At 41.9% G+C, this 21,766-nt stretch overlaps 1 protein-coding gene across 1 annotated transcript in view; it reads right to left on the bottom strand.

Annotated features, from left to right (window-relative positions):
- Positions 1-10,366, bottom strand: part of BCKDHB (branched chain keto acid dehydrogenase E1 subunit beta) — a gene marked incomplete at its 5' end in the record, with an annotated part of 270,674 nt that extends 260,308 nt beyond the window's left edge. The window contains 2 exon segments of the mRNA NM_174507.2: positions 2,427-2,504; positions 10,157-10,366. Coding sequence (NP_776932.1) covers positions 2,427-2,504; positions 10,157-10,352 — 274 coding nt within the window.
- Positions 10,367-21,766: the final 11,400 nt, after the last annotated feature.

Genomic DNA, 21,766 nt, shown 5'->3' with positions numbered 1-21,766 from the left:
CCTGGTCTCCGTGCAGTGGGTGGGCTGCTGACCGCACAGAGTGGTAACAGCCAACAGGGTCTCCAGACAGTGTGAAGTGCACGGGGAGGATCCTCCGTTGTGAAAGAAACACTAATCTGGAACCTCACCTTGTTTCACCCATGAAGGAAATGAGGTCAGAAAAGTAGTCAAGTAACTTAACAAGCCAGAAAGCAAGAGGCAGAACTGTGACTCACACTCTAGGCTTATATGTCCCTTGGGCAGTGGCTTTTGAGGGGTGTTTCTACTGGCTTGGGCGGGGAGGGGGGGGGGGGTTAATGATTCCCCCTCCCTTTTTTAAAGAATCCTGTGGATCATTTTTCAAGTCTTTAATTGAATTTGTTACAATATTGCTTCTGTTTTTATGTTTTTGGTTCTTTTGTTGCAAGGCATATGGGATCTTGGCTTTCCAATCTGGGATCTAACCCGCACCCCCTGCATTGAAAGGCGAAGTCTTAACCACTGGACCACCAGGGAAGTCCCCTGATTTTCTTTTTTTTTTTCTAATATACCATATACAATGAGAGTCAGCAATTTGAAGAAGCTGAAAGAACAGCATTTCAAGCTGAGAGAATAGTGACAAGTAGGAAAGTGGAGAAGGAAATGGCAACCCACTCCAATGTTCTTGCCTGGAGAATCCCGGGGACAGGGGAGCCTGGTGGGCTGCCATCTATGGGGTGGCACAGAGTCGGACACGACTGAAGCGCCTTAGCAGCAGCAGGAAAGTGACATAGACTGCAAGTACAATGGAATGTAAAGAGCAAGGCAAAGAATCGTTCTGGTGAAAACTCAGGGGTGCTACGTAGGCAAGGCAAATTAAACTGAATAAGGGGATGTTCACAAAGCTGAATTCTAGTGCCATTAATGCACCTCACCAGCTTCAAAGACCTCAAGAAAATAACTCACCCTTATCTACATGACTATATCAGTCATTCTGTTTCAAAACAAAGCAAGTCCAGCTCTCACTTCTCCTAAAAACTAACCTGCTTTCCACTTGACCTTAAAAACTGAGATTCTCAAGGGGAAACCCAAGGTATACTAAATATACATATAAAGCCAAGTCAATCTAATTTAGAAAACGCACAGCAGCACAACTCTTTTTATATCAATAATTTAGTAAGATAAGGTACTCATAAAGTTAACTATTAATATTAAAGTTATTTTCCAAAAAAAATCTTACAAGTTGAATGATAATGTATCCCAAAGGAAAGCACAGAACTAAACTTTAATTTTATATCAATAAATAGATAGCTGAACAAAGTGGTATTTTCCACTTTTTCTATATGCTAGACAAACAACAGCACATATTTTAAAAGGTATTATGTTAATGTATTATCAGGACCACACATACCATGGAAAAAATTAATTTAATAATGTCAGGGTCAGATATACATGAGAATTAATTCATAATAAGAGGATAAAAATGTGTTTAATATCATAATTTGATTATTTAGCCTTAAGCATTTGTTCAGGTCTTGTAAAAATTTCAAGGAAGCAACCTAGATGTCCATCAGCAGATGAATGGATAAGAAAGCTGTGGTACATAGACACAATGGAGTATTACTCAGGCATTAAAAAGAATACATTTGAATCAGTTCTAATGAGGTGGATGACACTGGAGCCTATTATACAGAGTGAAGTAAGCCAGAAAGAAAAACACCAATACAGTATACTAACGCATATATATGGAATTTAGAAAGATGGTAACGATGACCCTGTATGCGAGACAGCAAAAGAGACACAGATGTATAGAATAGTCTTTTGGACTCTGTGCTGGGGGGGCGGGGGGGGAGGGGGCGGTTGGTGGGGCAGGGAATGATTTGGGAGAATGGCATTAAAACATGTATAATATCATATAAAAAATGAACTGCCAGTCCAGGTTCGACGCAAGATACAGGAAGCTTGGGGCTGGTGCACTGGGATGACCCAGAGGGATGGTATGGGGAGGGAGGTGGGAGGGGGCTTCAGGATGGGGAACATGTGTACACCCGTGGCGGATGCATGTTGATGTATGGCAAAACCAATACAATACTGTAAAGTAAAAAAAATAATAATAATAATAATTTTTTTTTTAATTTCAAGTAGATATAATGCTATCCATTGAGCTCCAGACAAACATTTACAGCAAATCTTCAATTCTGAATTAACACAACTACCATAGTCAAGCAGGGCTTCCCTGGTGGCTCAGCAGTAACAAATCTGCCTGCCAATGCAGAAGACGAGGGTTCGATCCCTGGGTCAGAAAGATCCCCTGGAGAAAGAAATGGCAACCCACGCCAGTATTCTTGACTGGGAAATCCCATGGACAGGGGAGTCAGGTGGGCTACAGTCCATAGGGCTGCAAAACAGTCGGACATGACTTAGCAACTAAACAACAACAACCACAGTCAAGCACCAAGGAAGTTTACCTGCCGTAGGATCTTTGGCCAATGAGTTATCTAAGGCACTTGTTACTGCCTGGAAGAGATTCATTTTCTGAGTCTGCCCTGTGAAAATTTTAAAAAAAGAAAAAAGAAAAAATCATGTATTATTACATAAAAAATAATCAGTTTTTTAACAGTCAATTAAACTTTGATTAAAGCCAAGGTAGAAAGGAAAGCATGGAATATATTACACAAATTTACTGGATTATTTACCATGGTAAGGTCTCTGTGGAAGATATAAAAGCAATACAACTTTAAGATGCTTGTTGAGGAGCCAAAACTGAAACATATTAAACAATTTAAAAACAACTACTAAAAAAAAAAAAAGAAAGAAAGAATACAATAAAGTTGAACAAATATGTGTCCACATAAATAAAAGGTAAGCAAAGTCAGTATAGAGAAGCAAGCAGAGTGGGAGGGGTCTGGGAAGATGCCCTGGATGGGTTTTAGGAACATAGGTCATAACAAATACACATGACCAATGGCATGTGTTAAATGCGCCAATAAGAGCAAATAGCCATGGACCATAAACAATGAGAAAGGCTAAAAGAACTTCAGCGCCCAGAACTGTTTGGATAACTCTACAATCCCATGCCTTGGTCCTTCCTATTATCTTATTGCTCAAGTAGAATCTCTGTCAGCCAATCTCTATCCCCCTAAATGGGCTGTTAAGATGATTAAATGGAACAATAAATGCACAGAACAGTGAAGAGTGCATGACCAGTGAGCACTGAATAAATACTAGCTGACTTTTGTTAGACTCTGGACTGTGTCTCTGTGCTTCATGTTGACCTTGGCCATTATTCTGAATGGTATGAAGCTTTATTTGATAAAGTTCCAAATGTCAGAATTCAGAAATAATCATGATTTTAGGGCTTTGATTTAAGCCTCAGTGCTGCCCAGTGCCCATGGTCTTCCTAGAAATTTAGGGTCAAATCATCTGTGAAAACACAACTCAGAGCAAAAAAAAGTTCCTTTCTGCCCATGTCTTCTCTGATGCTCAAGCTCTGTCTTCGTAGCTCAGTTGATAAAGAATCTGCCTACAATGCGGGAGACCTCGGTTCGATTCCTGGGTTGGGAAGATCCCCTGGAGAAGGGAAAGGCTACCCACTCCAGTATTCTGGCCTGGAGAATTCCATGGACTGTATAGTCCACGGGGTCACAGAGTTGGATTCGACTGAGTGACTTTCACTCACTCACTCAGAGCTGCTTACTCAAAACTGTCTGAAATAGAACATCATGAAAAACAGGTGGATTCATTTTGATATTTGGCAAAACTAATACAATTATGTAAAATTTAAAAATAAAATAAAATTTTAAAAAAATGAAAAACAGGTCATCATCTGGCCAAGAGGCAAAAGAAAAGATGGTCAGTTTCACTAATTATTAGAGAAATGCACATCAAAATTACAATGAGATACTACCTCACACTGGTCAGAATGGCCATCATTAAAACATCTACAAATAAATGCTGGAGAGGGTGTGGAGAAAAGGAACCCCCCGCCCAACACTGATGGTGGGGATGTAACCCACACTAGAAAACAGTATCAAGTCCCTTAAAAAACTAAAATTAGAGCTACCATATGATCCTACAATCCCATTCCTTGGCATATATCCAAAGAAAACTCTAATTCGAAAATATACTTGTAATCCAGTGTTCACTGCAGCACTATTTACAATAGCCAAGACCTGGAAGCAATCTAAATGTCCATCAACAGACAAATGGATAAAGAAGATACGGTACATATACACAATGGAATAGTACTCATCCATAAAAAAGGAATGAAATAATGCTGTTTTCAGAAACATGGATCAACCTAGAGATTATAATAATATAATACCAAGTGAATTAAGTCAGAGTTCAAAGCTCAGTTGTGTCCGACTCTTTGTAACCCCGTGAATTGTAGCCCGCCAGGCTCCTCTGTCCATGGGATTTTCCAGGCAAGAATACTGGAGTGGGTTGCCATTTCTTTCTACAGGGGATCTTCCTGACCCAGGGATCGAACCTGGTTCTCCCTCACTGCAGGAAGAATCTTTTACCACCTGAGCCACCAGGAAAGCCCAATTAAGTCAGGGAAAAAAAAAGACAAATATCATGTTATCAGTTATATGTGGAATCTAAAATATGCTACAAATGAACTTATTTACAAAATAGAAACAGACTCACAGACATAGAAAACAAAACTTATGGTTACCAAAGATGGAGGAGGCAATAAATCAGGAGTCTGAGATTAGCAGATCGAACTACTATATATAAAGTAGACTGTATAGCACAGGGAACTATATTCAATATTCTGAATTAAACCATACCAGAAGGGAATAAAAAATATTTTAATTTTAAATAAAAATAAGCCAGGTCATTATCATTGCTACAAAAATAAAGTGGCATGCTGGCAGGATGTAAGGGACATAATAGAACATAAACTCCAAGAGGGCAGGGGTTCTTAGTGCCTTTGATCATAGCAACGTGCTCAGACCTTACAACAGTATCTAACATGTAACAAGTGCTCAGTAAGTATCTGCTGAGTGAATGGCTGAGCAAATAAACCTATGAGGCTGTTTCTTAAAAATTAAAAAATACACAGAGCAAATTGTTCATCAACCACTTAAAAACAAAGGAATGGAGCAGGGAAAAAAATTCTACCAATGTCACACGTCAAAGACAATTCCGGGCAAAGGGGAGTGAGGGAAGGTGATGCTGCAGTACCAGTCTGATGAGCAGCACTCAGTTATTCTGAGCAACTATTCCCTTTGCAGCACGGAAGGGAGACAGAGACAATCCACAGAGCTAAAGCACCTGAGACCATGGTATGCCAGCCACTCCCTGTGTGACTCTGGGAAGGCTACTTTACTGACATTCAGCTTCCTTTGCTACAAAACATGGATAATACTATCTAATATGTAGGACAACTGTGAGAATTCAGTGAGATAACTACTATCAAATGTCCAATACTTATGGACCGTCTACTCTGCACTGGTTAACCTTCCCTCCCCCACTCAATAAGATAATCCCTGCAATTACTGGTGCCTGGCACCTCCTTTTACTTTTCCAAACTTATTTCCTACCCCTTCCCATTCTCCTCCAAATAAACTCACTAATTCCTGTTCCTCATATAAACTTTATGCTTTCTAACCTCTTGTTATTTATATTGTTCCCAACACTAAAAGTTCTAATACAGTAAGTCCCCTACATGTGAACCTTCAAGCTGTGAACTTTCAAAGATGTGAACAGATTATAACCCTATTACAGTACAGTACCATATAGTAGACTGAGTTAGCTGGGTACCTAGGCTAACTTGGTTGGACTTACCAACAAACAACTTCGCACATGCTCTCAGAACAGAATTCATTGGTACTTTGGGGACTTACTGTACTTGAAAGAACACCCTCATCCCCACAATACAAGGACTCTTCCTTCTACACTTGACCTTTGAGAGCTGCCTACCATCCCCTACTCAGAACATCCCAACCACAGTGGCTTTCTCGGGTCCTACAGCACAAACTCACCCCACCCCAGAGACTTCACCCTTGCTTGCCCTTGTTTCTTCCTGGAAAACAAACTTGCCCTCTGGTCCTTGCAGAAGTGATTCCTTTACCTTTCTTACAATACAGTTTAAATGTCACCTCCTCAGAGTCCACTGTGACCACCACTCTATTTAGGGAGGCCCTTTCATGTGTCAAAATAATCAAAAGAATAAACATTATTTGCAGCACAAATGAAAGTCAGAGAGATAACAATATATTAAGGCAGAGAGAGAATAAATATATTCATTAGTATCTTTACCACACAAAACATTAGTACAACATTTGTATAGGAGGCTTTGGAGTTAGACACATCTGGGTTCAAATTCTTGGTCTGCTACTTAGCAGACTTGGGCAAGCCACCAACATCTCTAAGCCTCAATTTTCTCATCTGTGAAATGAGCATAATGCTCTTTAACTCAACAGGGTTACTGGGAGGATTGTAGACTGATGTCTACACCGCCACCTGGAATACATAGCTGCTCAAAAATGGTAGGTAGCATTAGTACTGACAGAAAAAAGAGCACCGTGTACAAACTTTTAAAGTACACAGAAACAAGGAACGTTCAATTCCCACAAGTGCAAAGAAATCTAGCAAATATATGGGGACATATTCAATAGAAATGAAATAAATGCATATCAAAACAAAGTGCAGTTAGCACAAAATACCCCATAGTGAGTGAGTGTGTCTGTGTGTGCACACGTGAGTGCACGAGCACACACAATTCTGACACCAATTCCAAAGTGTGGGTCTTTTAACATATCACCGAGCAAATCTCCAACCAGGTGTCAACTCAATTCTGATATGATCTCCCACAATGTCAGATCCTACCGGTTAAGGGCTCAGTCCTACAAGACTGCCCCTCCCCCAATTCAGGTGCCAACCCCAAGGGCAGGTTGTCTCCTGTGCTTCTGACCAATGGACATAAGAGCAGAGGCTCCCACAACTCCTCCTTGGGTTCAATTGATTTGCTAGAGCATCTCACAGAACTCAGAAACATTTTACTTACTAGATCACCAGTTTATTATAAAATACATATAACTCAGGAACAGCCAGATGGAAGAGCTGCAAACAGCAAGGTGTGCGGAAAGATGTGAGATGTTCTCTGAGAGCATCACTCCTTTGGAAGCTCTCAGAACCTGTCCTTTGGGGTTTCAAGGAGGCTTCACTAGATTGGCATGGCTGATTAAATCACTGGCCATTGGCAATCCACTGACCTGGAGGTCCCCCTACCCTTTCCAGAGGTGAGCGGGGTGGGACTGAAAGTTCCAACTCGCTAAGCACATCTGGTGATAATCCCCATCCTTGGGTAACTTTGTGTGCTGTATGCTAAGTCACTTCAGTCGTGTCCAACACTTTGCAACACCATGGACAGAAGCCCACCAGGCTCCTCTGTCCATGGGATTCTCCGGGCAAGAGCACTGGAGTGGGCTGCCACTCCTCTTCCAGGGGATTTTCTTGACCAAGGAATCAAACCCATATCTCTTGCATTGGCAGGAGGGTTCTTAACCACTAGCATACCTGGGAAGCCCCTTAGGTAACTTCAGGGCTTACCAAACAGTAATACAACTAAAGACATTTTTATTGCTATCATCATGAGAATTTTCAAGGGTTCTGTTCCAGGAACAGAACAAACACCAGATATGTATTTCCTACCATGTCACAGGATCACAGCACACCTGTGATTTTAGCATGATATCCAGTACTCACACTCATACTGCAAATCGAGTTATCAACTGGTAATTCGAACTATGCATTAAAAATCCAAAGATGTGGTCATATATTCAAGTAGGAAATCTCACCCCTGGATTTATTGTTTATCCTAAAGAAATAATCTCAGATACATAAAAGATACAAGAAATGTTTCCATCTGCATTATTTATAACACAAAAACTATAACAACAAAAGTATAAGGGTATGTTTCCATTTATTTTCTGAGTGATTGCTTCTTAGCAGTCAGAGACTGTGTTAAGTACATTACACACATTATCCTTATTTGGTCCTCATAAAAACCTTCCAAAGTAAATATTAAGTCCTCATAAACTGAGGCTTACAGAGGATTAAGTGATAAGTTTATTAAAGTTATAGGTAAGGATAAAGATGGAACCTAGGCCAATCTGATTCTAGAGCCAAGATATTAACCACTGACCTATACAGTGTTTCTGTTCAACAGAACAAGTTTTTTTTTTGGTTGGGGTTTTTTTTTGGGGGGGGGGGGCGGTGGTTATGTCACACAGCTTGCAGAATCTTAGTCCCTCAACCAGGGATTAGACCCAGGACCTCCACTGTGAAAGCATGGAGTCCTAAACACTGGACCCCCAGGGAATTCCCAAAACATTTTTCTAAAGAAAGCTATAAAAAACAATATGGGGAAATGCTTCTGATTAAATAATGCGAATTGTATTTATATTAAAACTACAATTATGGGAAATTTTTATCCCATTCATTTTAGTGTGCTCACTCAGTTGTATTCAACTCTTTATGACTCTATGGACTGTAGCCCACTAGGCTCCTGTGTCCATGGGATTATCCTGGCAAGTATACTGGAGTGGGTTGCCATTTCCTCTTCCAGGGGATCTTCCCAACCCAGGAATCCAACCCATGTCTCCTGCACTGGCAGGCAGATTCTCTACCACTGAGCCATCTGGAAAGCCCCATTTTATCAGTGGAATTCTTTAATTCCACTAAATTGGAATGAAATCCCTAAAAGATACATCCAGAAATATTAGCAATATTTACAGTAGTGGGTGTTGAGATTATCTTTTTTGTTTTTTCTATTATTCAAATTATCTGTAATATTCTTTTGTTATTTTTATAATAAGAACAAGCATTTTATTATCATTTTACTCAAGCTTTAGTAATTTCATAATTATGGAAGGAGGTTAAGAAGACCTGCGCTATTTCTCAAGTATTGGGCTAGTTTCTTTGAAGACAGAATTCAAGGTTCATATTGTTGGTGAGAAAAAATTGTGCTCACCTTTATGGTGTCTACTATTTCACAAAACCAGAACACCTCTTAGTAAATAGTTTCCACATGAAGTTTAGCACATTGTTTAGAATGGAAGCTCTGGAATCTGAATAATTAGATTCCAAAGCTGTGTGCATGCTAAGTTGTTTGAGTGGTCTCCTACTCTGCGACACTATACCACTAACTTCTCTGTGTAATCCAGGACAAAGTATCTCAAGATCTCAGCTACCCAAATGAAAAACTGAGGGGAAAAAAAAAAGATTACCTACCTCTTAAGATTGTCCTAAGCATCAAATAAGAGAATGAATGTAAATTTCTCTGTCCAGGGCCTGCCTGTGGTTAGCGCTCAATAAATATTTATTTTTCTTACTCACAAGTAAATACTGACACACTTGCCCAAAAGTCGGCTCTAGCATGTGAGAAGTGATTAGCCAGCCAAGGAAAAGTTAACTGTTTTCCTACTGTTCCCAATGTTGCGATGATAGGCACTGGATCTTTCGGAGGTTACAGAAAACTCAGCTACAACAGTCATGCAACTGCCATCAGGCCAGGTGTGAGAGGTGCTCGATTCTTTGCCGCAGTTGGAAGTACTCGATGTCTTCCTCCGCCCATTACCCACACCGCTTACCCTTCCTTGGCTAAGTGGCAGCCTTGCCCAGCACAAGCTCAGTGCTAGGCCCAGATAGAAAGGAAGATGGCTGTTTCGCATCTCTAGGAAGAAGCTGTTCTGTGACCTTGGGAAAACCAATTACTTTAGTTACTTTAGTCCCTCTGTTTTCTCTACTAAAGGAAACAAAAACACAAAAGGGAGGAGGGACTGCTTTTTTCTTTAAACATACCTCTCTGCCTGTAGTTTGTGGCACGTCCGTGGGCAAGCTGGGACAACTCTGGGGTGGGGCAGACTTGAAAAAGCAAGGATAAGAGAGCGGAGAAAAGGTGGCGTTCCCAAGCACGCCCCTGCACTCTCCGGCCCTAGCACACCCCGCCAGCCCTCTCACCCATCTCGAGTGAGATGCCTCTCGAAAGCACGAACATGGAACTAAGGAGGAAATCACAGACATACAGGTAGCGGACTCTCGAGAGCAGGGCAGGGACTCTGCTGCGATGCAAGGAGGTCAGCTTGCCGGCCCCCGCCGAGGACGGGCAGGGCGGCACCCTCAGTGACCTCGCATGGGCCTGCGAGACTGGGCTGCAGCGGAGCGGACAGGGCAGCCCCTCGCTCACCGTACTCCACGGGCTCCGGGTCAGGCTGGAAAGTGAAGTGAGCCACCTGCCGCCTCTGGGCCGCAGCCCCGTAGGCCGAGGCGGACTGCAGGAAGCCCCTCGACAGCCCCGCGCCACACAGCCGACGCCAGGGTCCGTCGGCCCCGGCTGCACGGAGCCGCAGCAGCCAGCCCGCGAACGCCGCCACAGCCGCCATCCCGGCTCACCACCCGGATTCGCAGGCTGCGGAGCCGCCAGCTGCCAGCCGGGAGGGCGGAGCGCCGAGGCGGCTTTTCCATTGGCTGGACCTAAGGAGCGGGCCTGCCACTCGGACCAATCAGAACCAGGAATTCGGGGGGTGGGTCGTGCTTCGAGACGACCCAGTCGCTTTGGACCGTGGTGCGCATGCGGAAAGGGGGCTGGGGCGGGTGCAAGCTGACAGGTGAGCTCCAATGAGATGGTTCCTAGAGGTGGAGTCCTGGTAGGGTCCGCAACGAGATCAGGGGTTCCGCACGCCTGTCCGCCAGTTCCCCACTCGGCATGGGTTCCTGCTTTTTCTAGTGTCATGTGCGCCGTGAGGTTCTGATGGCTTTTTCACCTTAAGATTTATGTTTTCTTTTGAACCCTTTCTTATCCTCTCCCATTCTTTACCTCTATTATTCTCCAAGAAACGGAAAGGGTTATGGATTGGTATTTGGTTATTAGTTTGGGGTTTCGACAACACTGCGGGAATCAGTGCTGTAAGCCTCCGCTGTTTATTCAAACCCTCCCTGTGTGCTTAATAAGTATGTATTGATTTTCTTTTATTAATTTTGTTTTTCTGGGTTTAAACGAGAGGGAAAGAGGTAAAACTTCTATTTTACCTGCAAATCCACTTCATAGGAATCCAGGTGCATTTTTGCCCAGGTGCAGCGAAAATGACCTGATTAGCTTAGAGAGCTGGGGAATTTAAGAACTTCTTAATTTACATTTAAAATAATCAACTTTGTAAATTTTATTCTTAAAAACTCAAATGTTTTTCAAAGTATACTTTCAAAATAAAAATAAAAGGATACCTTCTCTATCTATGAATTTACGCATTACAGCAAAATATGGTAGAGAGAAGAATGAAAGTGTTTCCATCCGATGAAAGTGGAAAAGAACAGGCCCCAAGCAGAATTTGAAGAAGAAAGGGAAAGAATGCAAGGGTAGGAGCAGGGGAAAGCATATTCCCCTTCTGCTATTCCTGACCCAGCTCATCTTTGGTTTTGCAAGGAAACTTTGGCCACCTGATGCGAAGACCTGACTCATTGGAAAAGACCCTGATGCTGGGGAAAATTGAGGGCAAGAGGAGAAGGGGGCGACAGAGGATGGCATCACTGATTCAATGGACATGAGTTTGAACAAACTCGGGGAGATAGTAATGGACAGAGAAGCCTGGAATGCTACAGTTCATGGGGTTGCAAAGAGTTAGACACGACTTAGCGACTGAACAACAGCAAAGAAGAGAAGAAATGGGGAGAGGAGAGACAAAGAGAGGCGCCAGCTGCCTGTTTTCTGATTGGGGTTAAGAGATGAGATTTTTTTTTCCCCGTTCATAGATCACTCAGCTTATTGCAAATAGTACCAACACAGTTAGTCTCCAAGGAGAAGTCCTGGAAAGAAGTATCACAGCACAAGCAGCAGTCGGGCAACAGGTCTCTTGACAAGCATGAGTGGGCAGCAGCCCTCTGCTCAAACAAGGACCCCGGCAGCATCGTCAGGAACAGCTCTGACAGCGTGGAGATGAGTCCTCCAGTGAAGAGACTTCAAGTCACCCAGCACAGTGGTCTGTTTCAAAGAAGTAGCAGTTATTCCAGGGGAGGGGGGTTGGAGACAGGAATTTAAAACTGCTCAAGAGAGCACCAGAATTATGTCTCCATTGTTCCTATCAAGCCCCCCAGATTCAACTTTTTGGGGAGTTTTCATCTTGTCTTTTTTTGTTGTTATGGTCACCTCTTCTGTTTCATGGTGTGTGTGTGTGTGTATATGCATGCACACTATATTGTGTATTTTTATGTGAGTGGAGGGTATTTTTTATTTGAATGAGGGGAGGGGGCAACAAAATAAAATTACATGTATATAGTCAAATTTTAATTAATTTTTTAAAAAAGAGGGTAAAAAGCAAGGATAAAAGCCAATCAAGTTGCGTTTTCTCAGTTTGCTGATAGTTGGCACTCACACAAAGGCAGACTCCCTTACTATCAACATTTCACACTAGAGTGGTACATTTGCTATGATCAATGAGTGTATACACATTGTAATCACAAAAACTTCATAGTTTACACTAAGCTTCACTCGGTTCAATGAATTTCAGAGGAAAGAACAAGAAACAAAAGAAGCAAATGCCAGCTGAATAAAAAGAGCTTACTAAGTAGACTCTTTTCATTGTCTTAGGAAGTACAATTGTTTTTCAGTATCCCCCTGGGATTGATTCCAGAATCCCGCAAGGATACCAAAATCCAAGGTTGCTCAGGCCCCTCATATAAAATGATGCAGTATTTGCATATAATCTATGCACATCCTCTCATACTTTGTCATCTCTAGATTACTTATAATACCTCCTGCTGCTGCTAAGTCGCTTCAGTCGTGTCCAACTCTGTGCGGCCCCAGAGATGGCAGCCCACCAGGCTCCCCCATCCCTGGGATTCTCCAGGCAAGAACACTAGTGCAAGGTAAATGTTACATAAAAATTGCTGTTGTATAGCAAATAAAAGTTTTGCTTTTTGGAATTTTTTTCCCAAATACTTTTGATCTGTATTGGGTTGCATCCATGGCTACAAAACTCACAGATGTGGAGGACCAACTGTAATAAATTCCATATCACTGGAGATTGTCAAGTACAGAATGGATGAACACCATTGAAGGAATCTCTTTATGAAGACTATAATAATGAATAAAAACTAAAATAATGAAATAACTTATGCTTCATTTCATTTATGGCTCAGACAGTAAAGAATTCACCTGCAATGCAGGAGATCTGGGTTCAATCCCTGGGTTGAGAAGATCCCCTGGAGAAGGGAATGGCTACCCATTCCAGTGTTCCCTGGAGAATTCCATGGACAGAGGAGCCTAGCAGGCTACAGTCCATGGGGTTGCAAAGAGTCAGCTATGACTGAGTGACTAACACTTTAACATTTAGGGTCTTTCTAGTTTTTAAGAATCTGGTTTCTACTATTCATGTGTATTCAGAGCCTTCCATGCACCAGGTCCTGTGTTTTAATGAAACTTATTTTAAGCCAAACCTTGGATCTAACCCACCTCTTCACCCAGCGTGTGAGTTACCGAGTTACCCCTCTGTCCACCCTTCCTAAGCATCTAGACAACTTCTCTCTGGCTTCTTATCTCCTGCAGGTACATGAGATGCCCTGTGATCAGTTCTTCAGGAATCTGAACCAGCCTGCATAGAAAAAAGCCTGTGAGCAGACACTGCAGAAAGGGCATCCTTCAAAGAGACATACCTGGCATTTGTGCTCAGATACAAATGATGCTGGCATATTGAGTGCAGCACTTTCACAGCATTATCTTTCAAGATTTGAAATAGCTCAACTGGAATTCCATCACCTCCACTAGCTTTGTTCGTAGTGATGCTTTCTAAGGCCCACTTGACTTCACATTCCAGGATCTCTGGCTCTAGGTGAGTGATCACACCATCATGATTATGTGGGTCATGAAGATCTTTTTTGTACAGTTCTTCTGTGTATTCTTGCCCCCTCTTCTTAATATCTTCTGCTTCTGTTAGGTCCATACCATTTCTGTCCTTTATCGAGCCCATCTTTGCATGAAATGTTCCCATGGTATCTCTAATTTTCTTGAAGAGATCTCTAGTCTTTCCCATTCTGTTGTTTTCCTCTATTTCTTTGCATTGATCGCTGAGGAAGGCTTTCTTATCTCTCCTTGCTATTCTTTGGAACTCTGCATTCAGATGTTTATATCTTTCCTTTTCTCCTTTGCTTTTCACTTCTCTTCTTTTCACAGCTATTTGTAAGGCCTCCCCAGACAGCCATTTTGCTTTTTTTGCATTTCTTTTCCATGGGGATGGTCTTGATCCCTGTTTCCTGTACAGTGTCATGAATTTCCATCCATAGTTCATCAGGCACTCTATCAGATCTAGTCCCTTAAATCTATTTCTCACTTCCACTGTATAATCAATCATAAGGGATTTGATTTAGGTCATACCTGAATGGTCTAGTGGTTTTCCCTACTTTCTTCAATTTCAGTCTGAACTTGGCAATAAGGAGTTCATGATCTGAGCCACAGTCAGCTCCCGGTCTTGTTTTTGCTGACTGTATAGAGCTTCTCCATCTTTGGCTGCAAAGAATATAATTGATCTGATTTTGGTGTTGACCATCTGGTGATGTCCATGTGTAGAGTCTTCTCTTGTGTTGTTGGAAGAGGGTGTTTGCTATGACCAGTGCATTCTCTTGGCAAAACTCTGTTAACCTTTGCCCTGCTTCATTTTGTACTCCAAGGCCAAATTTGCCTGTTACTCCAGGTGTTTCTTGACTTCCTACTTTTGCATTCCAGTCCCCTATAATGAAAAGGACATCTTTTTGGGGTGTTAGTTCTAAAAGGTCTTATAGGTTAGACTCATTGAAAAAGACTCTGATGCTGGGAGGGATTGGGGGCAGGAGGAGAAGGGAATGACAGAGGATGAGATGGCTGGATGGCATCATCGACTCGATGGACGTGAGTTTGAGTGAACTCTGGGAGTTGGTGATGGACAGGGAGGCCTGGCGTGCTGCAATTCATGGGGTCTCAGAGTCAGACACGACTGAGCGACTGAACTGAACAAATGATGCCTCAGATTACCACTCCAAATATCAATACCTGCCTGTATGCATAACCAAGTTTCAGAGATGGTCACTTATCTGTAAACAAACAAACAAACAAAAAAAAAAACATGCCAACCTGGCAGTTGTAAGATTTTTTTAATTCCTAGGATAATTTGTGAGTATTGCCAGGTTTCCAAAAGCCTTATTAGTTATGGTTGACAGAATTATGAGTAGGGGCTGCAAGAAAGTTTTAAGACTCATATTTTACCTTCCTTTCATTTTCTGTTGTGACTTTTAAAAAAAATTTTTATGTGGACCATTTTTAAAGTCTTTACTAAATTTGTTACAGTATTGCTTCTGTTTTGTTGTTGTTCTGTCACTAAATCATGTCCCACGTTTTGCAGCCTCATGGATTACAGCAGGCCAGGCTTCCCTGTCCTTCACTATCTCCTGGAGTTTGCTCAAACTCATGTTCATTGAGCTGGTGATGCTTCTGTTTTATGTTTTGTGTTTTTGGCCAAGAGGCATGTGGGATCTTAGACCCCCAACCAGGGATTGAATCCGCACCCCTTGCATTGGAAGGTGAAGTCTCAACCCCTGGGCCACCAGAGAAGTCCCCTGTTGTGACTTTCACCCATTTATATTATTTCAAAACTTGAACAACCATACCCCTGGAGGCATCAGAGACGTTATGAAGCTGTTGGATATGCCTGGTGATGACCAGTGTGAAAAAGGAGGGGAGACAGCAGGGGCAGGTGAGCAGTGATCACCGCCTATGACCCTCAGTAATTTGTCCCCCCATCATGTAAAGACACCCATAGACATTAGTAATGTAGAAGTCCACCCAGATCACTTCACATGCACATTGAACCTGCCCATGTTCATATGAGGCTTTAAATAGGGCAGGTGATTTTTACCTCCCTTCCTGTCAAAGCATGCAAGCCCGAGACCAGGTCCTTAACTTTCACATTAGAATCCCTCGGGGAGATTTCAGAACACACTGATGCCTAGGCCCCATGGGGTAGCCATCAGTGATACTCGCATATATTTTGCTTTACTCTGCTTCTAAGGATTTAGGCAGATGGCACGTCTCTGAACACCTAATTAGGCATGGCAACATGACGTGCTTTGCCAGTGAACTTGAGCACGAGTGTGGAGAACTCCTGGGGGGAAGAGTTTAAGAGCTGGTGGCCAAAGCTGTGTTTTCTTCTGCTGCCTCGTCAACTCACAATGTTCCAGATGCTAGAGCAGCCATCAACCTGTTCCTGGAGTGACATTACCAGGAGCATCATTTGCCCCTGTCCACCTCGTTTGACATGGAGCATGAGTGAGAAATAATTTGAGAATGTAAAGTGTGTGTTGTTTTTTAAAATAATAGAACATCACTTCTAAGTACAAGCCAACTATTTTACATGGACATTTTTCTCACCTATTCTAAGTGTTTCCTAGGTAGATCAATGGTAAAGAATCTGCCTGCCAATGCAGGAAACACAGGTTCAATCCCTGGGTTGGGAAGACCCTCTGAAGGAGGAAATAGCAACCCACTGCAGTATTCTTGCCTGGAGAATCCCATAGACAGATGGGCCTGGCAGGCTACAGTCCATAGGATCCAAAGAGTCAGACTCGACTGAGCACACTTGCAACCTATTCTAATTCTTCAGGAAAATTCTCCCTAAGTCACGACGTAGACGAAGACCATACATTTGTCCACAACATGATGCATACATGTAGCCAGTTGTTGCCACTGTGGATTTACATGGTTTTCATCCATAATATTGGCTACTCACAGTTTTACCTGGACATATTAGATTTGGGAATCTAAACACCCAAGAATGATGCAACTCTTCTCTGATGAGGCAATATGAAAGTCCTTTATATACATTTCAGACTTTCAAAACAACTTAATGAATAAAGTCTTGACTGTTCTCATTTTACAAGTGACAAAACAGAATCAGAGAGCTAATGGACCAACCGCAGTTTAAACAGCTTAAATCGTTCCAATGCATGTTTCTCCAATTTCAAAACCTGCACCCTTATGTGTTTCTCAAATGTATTTCTCAGAATAATCCCTGAGAAACTTGTTAAAATTTCAGACTCCGTGGACCTCACACTGAGAAACTCTTATCCGTTAAGCACGGAATAAAGCATCTGAGCTTTTTTCTGAAATATAGTTGATTCACATAGCATCTGCATTTCTCATAAGCTTCCGCTAGCCAGTGTCTTTGGTATGGACAGTCCACACACTGTGCAGACAAACCCTATAACTCCCATATAAGCTTTCCATGCACTGTGTTCCCCATCTAGAGAAGAGCAGCCATTATCTTACCCTGCTCACTCTTTCATCAGTTAGGGTTATTTGACTAATTTAAGCAGAACTATAATTAGAAGGGGGCTTTCCTGGTAGCTCAGTGGTAAAGAATCTGCCTGCCATTGCAGAAAACGCAGGTTCAATTCCAGGGTTGGAAAGATCCTCTGGAGAAGGGAATGGCTACACACTCCAGTATTCTTGCCTGGGAAACCCCATGGAGGGAGGAGCCTGGCAGGCTACAGTTCATGGCATCACAAAGAGTCAGATGTGACGTAGCGACTAAACAGCAATAACAACAGTAATCAGAAGATATGAGATAACCCACCAAAATGGAAGCAGCAAACAGCTCAGAAAGAGCATAAAACAAGGTAGCCCCAAAGATCCAGGTAATTGGAGGTAATTTAGAGACTTACAAGGATATTCAAACTCTGAAGGATGAATTGATTCCAACTATTACTGTCTTTGACTGACTTTTTTCGAGATTTCGTTCTCAAGGGAGAGATTCTGATTAGCCCAGATTAGTTGATTGCTGTTTGTTGACGAAGGAGAAGAAAGGTATCTTATTGATCAAGACTCTATGCAAAGTAAAAGGATTGCCCAAACATAAATCAAGGAGCTGCTATCAACCAAAGGTGGACATTGTGTTTAGAATCCAAAAGAAACCTGCCCGAGGTGCCTGTGTAGTCCCTCCAGTTGTAAAAATTTCACCACAAAAATCCTTCCTCTGAATTCTTCAAACTAGAGTCAAACTAGACTATAAGCCTATTTTAATATGCTTCTGAATTTCTGCAGAATAAATCTGAATTCCTCTACGTCTTCTAAGAAAGAAACAGAGTAAAAGGGAAAGCAAATTAAAAACATACAATCTATATCTCCAGCAGAGTTAGAATACAGAAGGCTAAAAACTCCAAATTCTTGTATTCTTACTGTTAGTATTTTGATATTGAGTCTAAGTAGACAGTGATAAAGTTTGATTGATAAGGTTGTTATATTGGAGTCATCATCATCCCATGAAATAAAAATAGCTACATAAATAAATTGGAATAGATTAACCACCATATATTATAAAGGCAGTGAGGAAAAATAATTGGTTTAAATCTCAGTTCCTCCCTCTCTGGCTATATGACCTTGGAGGGTATATCACTTATTCCTTCTGAGTCTAACGGGGAGAATGTGAAACTTACCTAAAAGGATGTCATAATAAAACCACATAATACATAAAAGTTGCTGGTACACAGCTGTTGCTCAATAAGTGGTTGTTAAATTCATTGATTAGCTAATTTATGTATAAAAGGTTTGATACAGTGACTACTCCAGAAAAATATCTAAATAATATTTACTATGATTATTTTTATTAGCAACTCATACTTATGGGTTGTAGTAACTTGGTCAAGGCACCAGGTGGCAGAAGATAATAAAAATTGCCACTTCGGAGTAGAAAAGCAAAAATGCAAATATTACAAAGATTTTCATCCTACATTTGTTCATGAAAAGTTGAGACTCAAATTTCCTAAGTCGACACACAACTTTTTAAATACATATTTTTATTTATTTGGCTGTGCTGAGTCTTAGTTGCAGCATGTGAACCCACGTTGAGACATGTATGATTTTAGTTCCCCAAGAGGGATCAAACCCGAGCCCAGTGCTTTGGGAGAACAGAGTCTTAGCCACTAGACCACAAGGGAAATCCCAGCACATAAATTTTGAAATGCCTATATTAGTTCACATTCTGGCAGCAATTTCATTTTAGCAGTTCAGTGTATCTGCCTTTGCCTCCATCAGATAATGACAAGCCAAACCCAAACATTATAAACATGGTTTTATTTTATCCTCATCTCTCCTAGGAAGTATGTGTTAACTCCTACCTAGACAGCATGCTAACCTAGACAGCATGACCAACCTAGATAGCATGACCAACCTAGACAGCATGCTAAATAGCAAAAACATTAATTTGCCAACAAAGGTCCGTCTAGTCAAAGCTATGGTTTTTCCAGTAGTCGTACATGGATGTGAGAGTTGGACCATAAAGAAGGCTGAGCACCGAAGAATTGATGCTTTTGAACTGTGGTGTTGGAGAAGACTCTTGAGAGTCCCTTGGACTGCAAGGAGATCCAACCAGTCTATCCGAAAGGAAATTTGTCCTGAAAATTCATTGGAAGGACTAATGCTGAAGCTGAAACTCCAATACTTTGGCCACCTGATGGGAAGAACTGACTCACTAGAAAAGACCCTGATGCTGGGAAAGATTGAAGGCAGGAGGAGAAGGGGATGAGATGGTTGGATGGCATCACTGACGTGATGGACATGAGTTTGAGTAAGCTTTGGGAGTTGGTGATGGATAGGAAAGCCTGGCTTGCTGCAGCCTGTGAGGTCGCAAAGAGTCAGACACAACTGAGCAACTGAACTGAGGTATTTACTCAACAGAGGAGAAAATTGAAGCTAGGGCAAAAATGAAATTCAAGCCAAAGTTTGACAGAAATGCCTTGAAAAATGTCTATTGCATGCTCTCCCATGGTCCTTAATTTCTCTCAAGAAGTGTGAATCAGGAAATAACTAAAGTAACTATTTTCAAGGAAAATATAAGAAGAAATCTCCAAGCTTATTATGCTTTATAAGTTTGCATATGAATGTACAGTATTAAATTTAACAGGCATATTATGAAGAATTTTAAACTGAAAACTATTAATAATGCAAAATATATATATAACACTCAATCCAAGAGTTTTAAAATACTTTGTGGTTTTAAAGTAAGTACTATATAGTGAACAGGCATCACAATTTTCCATTTAAAACTGAAGGAACACTGTACATATGGGGATAAGTCATTTAATCAAAGTTGCTCCCTCCAAACCCACCTTGAAATTGGTTTTAGAATGCGAGTGTGCTTAGTTCCCTAGACCAAAGTAATGTTTATTAATTTGTCTTTTCATTCATTGAATACTAGTTCTTCGTGTTGAGATGATGCCATGACCTAACTCTGTAGCTCCAGAGCTGTCCGCAACATCTGTCATCCTGAAGGAGAAGCACTCCAGACCTTAATGAGGTCCTGTCCTGGGGCCATGGAATGGGAGGACAGAGAGATGGATCTTCACCGATCTTTTCCCAATCAACATCGACCTCCTTCCCAAACATAAAAACCTTGGTGCAGAGATGTCCATTCATTGGAAACGTGTGTAAGCTAGGACAGATACAGTGCATGCGTGCATGCTAAGTTGCTTCAGTCGTGTCTGACTCTTTGCTACCCTATGGACTGTAGCACACCAGCCTCCTCTGTCCATGGGATTCTCCAGGCAAGAATACTAGAGCGGGTTGCTGTTTCCTTCTCCAATGCATGAAAGTGGAAAGTGAAAGTGAAGTCGCTCAGTCGTGTCTGACTCTTAGCAACTCCATGGACTGCAGCCTACCAAGCTCCTCCATCCATGGGATTTTCCGGGCAACAGTACTGGAGTGGGGTGCCATTGCCTTCTCCGTAGCTGGTACAGTATTACCCAGACATCACTGGATTGTTTTTTCAAGACGGAACCAAAACCTATGCCATCAACATCCAGTGTGCATGAAATTGCAGCTTGCCCTCTGTCTCCTATTGCTGACGATCCTTCAGCTTTCCCATCGCTCCCCTCTTCTCCCTCCTCCAGTAACACATCTTGCCTGTTCACTCGATGCCAGCCCGTGTGCCAGCTGTTGTACTGTACTGCTGTACTTTTCAAGGTACTGCACTGTAAGATTAAAAATGTTATCTTTATTTTGTGTGTGTTTGTTTTTCATTTGTGTGGAAAGTATTATAAACCTCTGTCCATGGAATTCCCCAGGCAAGAATACTGGAGTGGGTTGCCATTTCCTACTCCAGGGGATCTTCTCAACCGAGGGACTGAACACACATCTCTGGCATCTCCTGCATTGGTAGGCAGATTCTTTACCACTAGTACCACCTGGAAGTACTATACAGCTGATTGTACTTGTTGGGTACCTATGCTAACTTTGTTGGCCTATAAACAAACTGGGGAAGCATTTAACAGGAGGCTTCCTGTTTTGGATCTGTCAGGAATTCTCTGTTCCTTATTAATTCCTGAATATTCAGGAATTAAGAGGAGAGGCAAGCCTCTCCGGGGGGGCTGAGGAATTCAGGCATTTCCTCCACTAGTTTTTCTATATGGTGATAAGTACCCTCTTCCTTTTTATGAACCATATGGTAAAAGTGATTATTCACAACTCTCTCTCTCTTTAATATGGATCGCCTATGTTTTGTAAGTCTGGAATTTTAATCTTTATCTTTGCTGAGAATAACTACAGTATATATGACCACACCATGTTGATTAAAACACCTTTGTTCCATCAAAGCTTTGGTCCCCATGTCTTGCTTTCTTTCTCTCTCTCTCTCAAGCTATTTCCTTGGAGTGCAGAGGTCCTCTGGGTTCACTTTCCTGCGCGGGCTTCTAAGACCCTCTCTAGAAGGCGCTCTGCACCTTTATCCCATCGAGAGGGCACCTGAGGCCTTCGTCAACAGAGCAAGCCCCATGCAGGGGCTTTATT

Source organism: Bos taurus, chromosome 9 (assembly GCF_002263795.3).
Source record: "Bos taurus isolate L1 Dominette 01449 registration number 42190680 breed Hereford chromosome 9, ARS-UCD2.0, whole genome shotgun sequence".
Classification (NCBI taxonomy): Eukaryota; Metazoa; Chordata; class Mammalia; order Artiodactyla; family Bovidae; genus Bos; species Bos taurus.
Note: the sequence above shows the minus strand (reverse complement) of the source record. Positions and strands in the feature narration are given on the sequence as shown.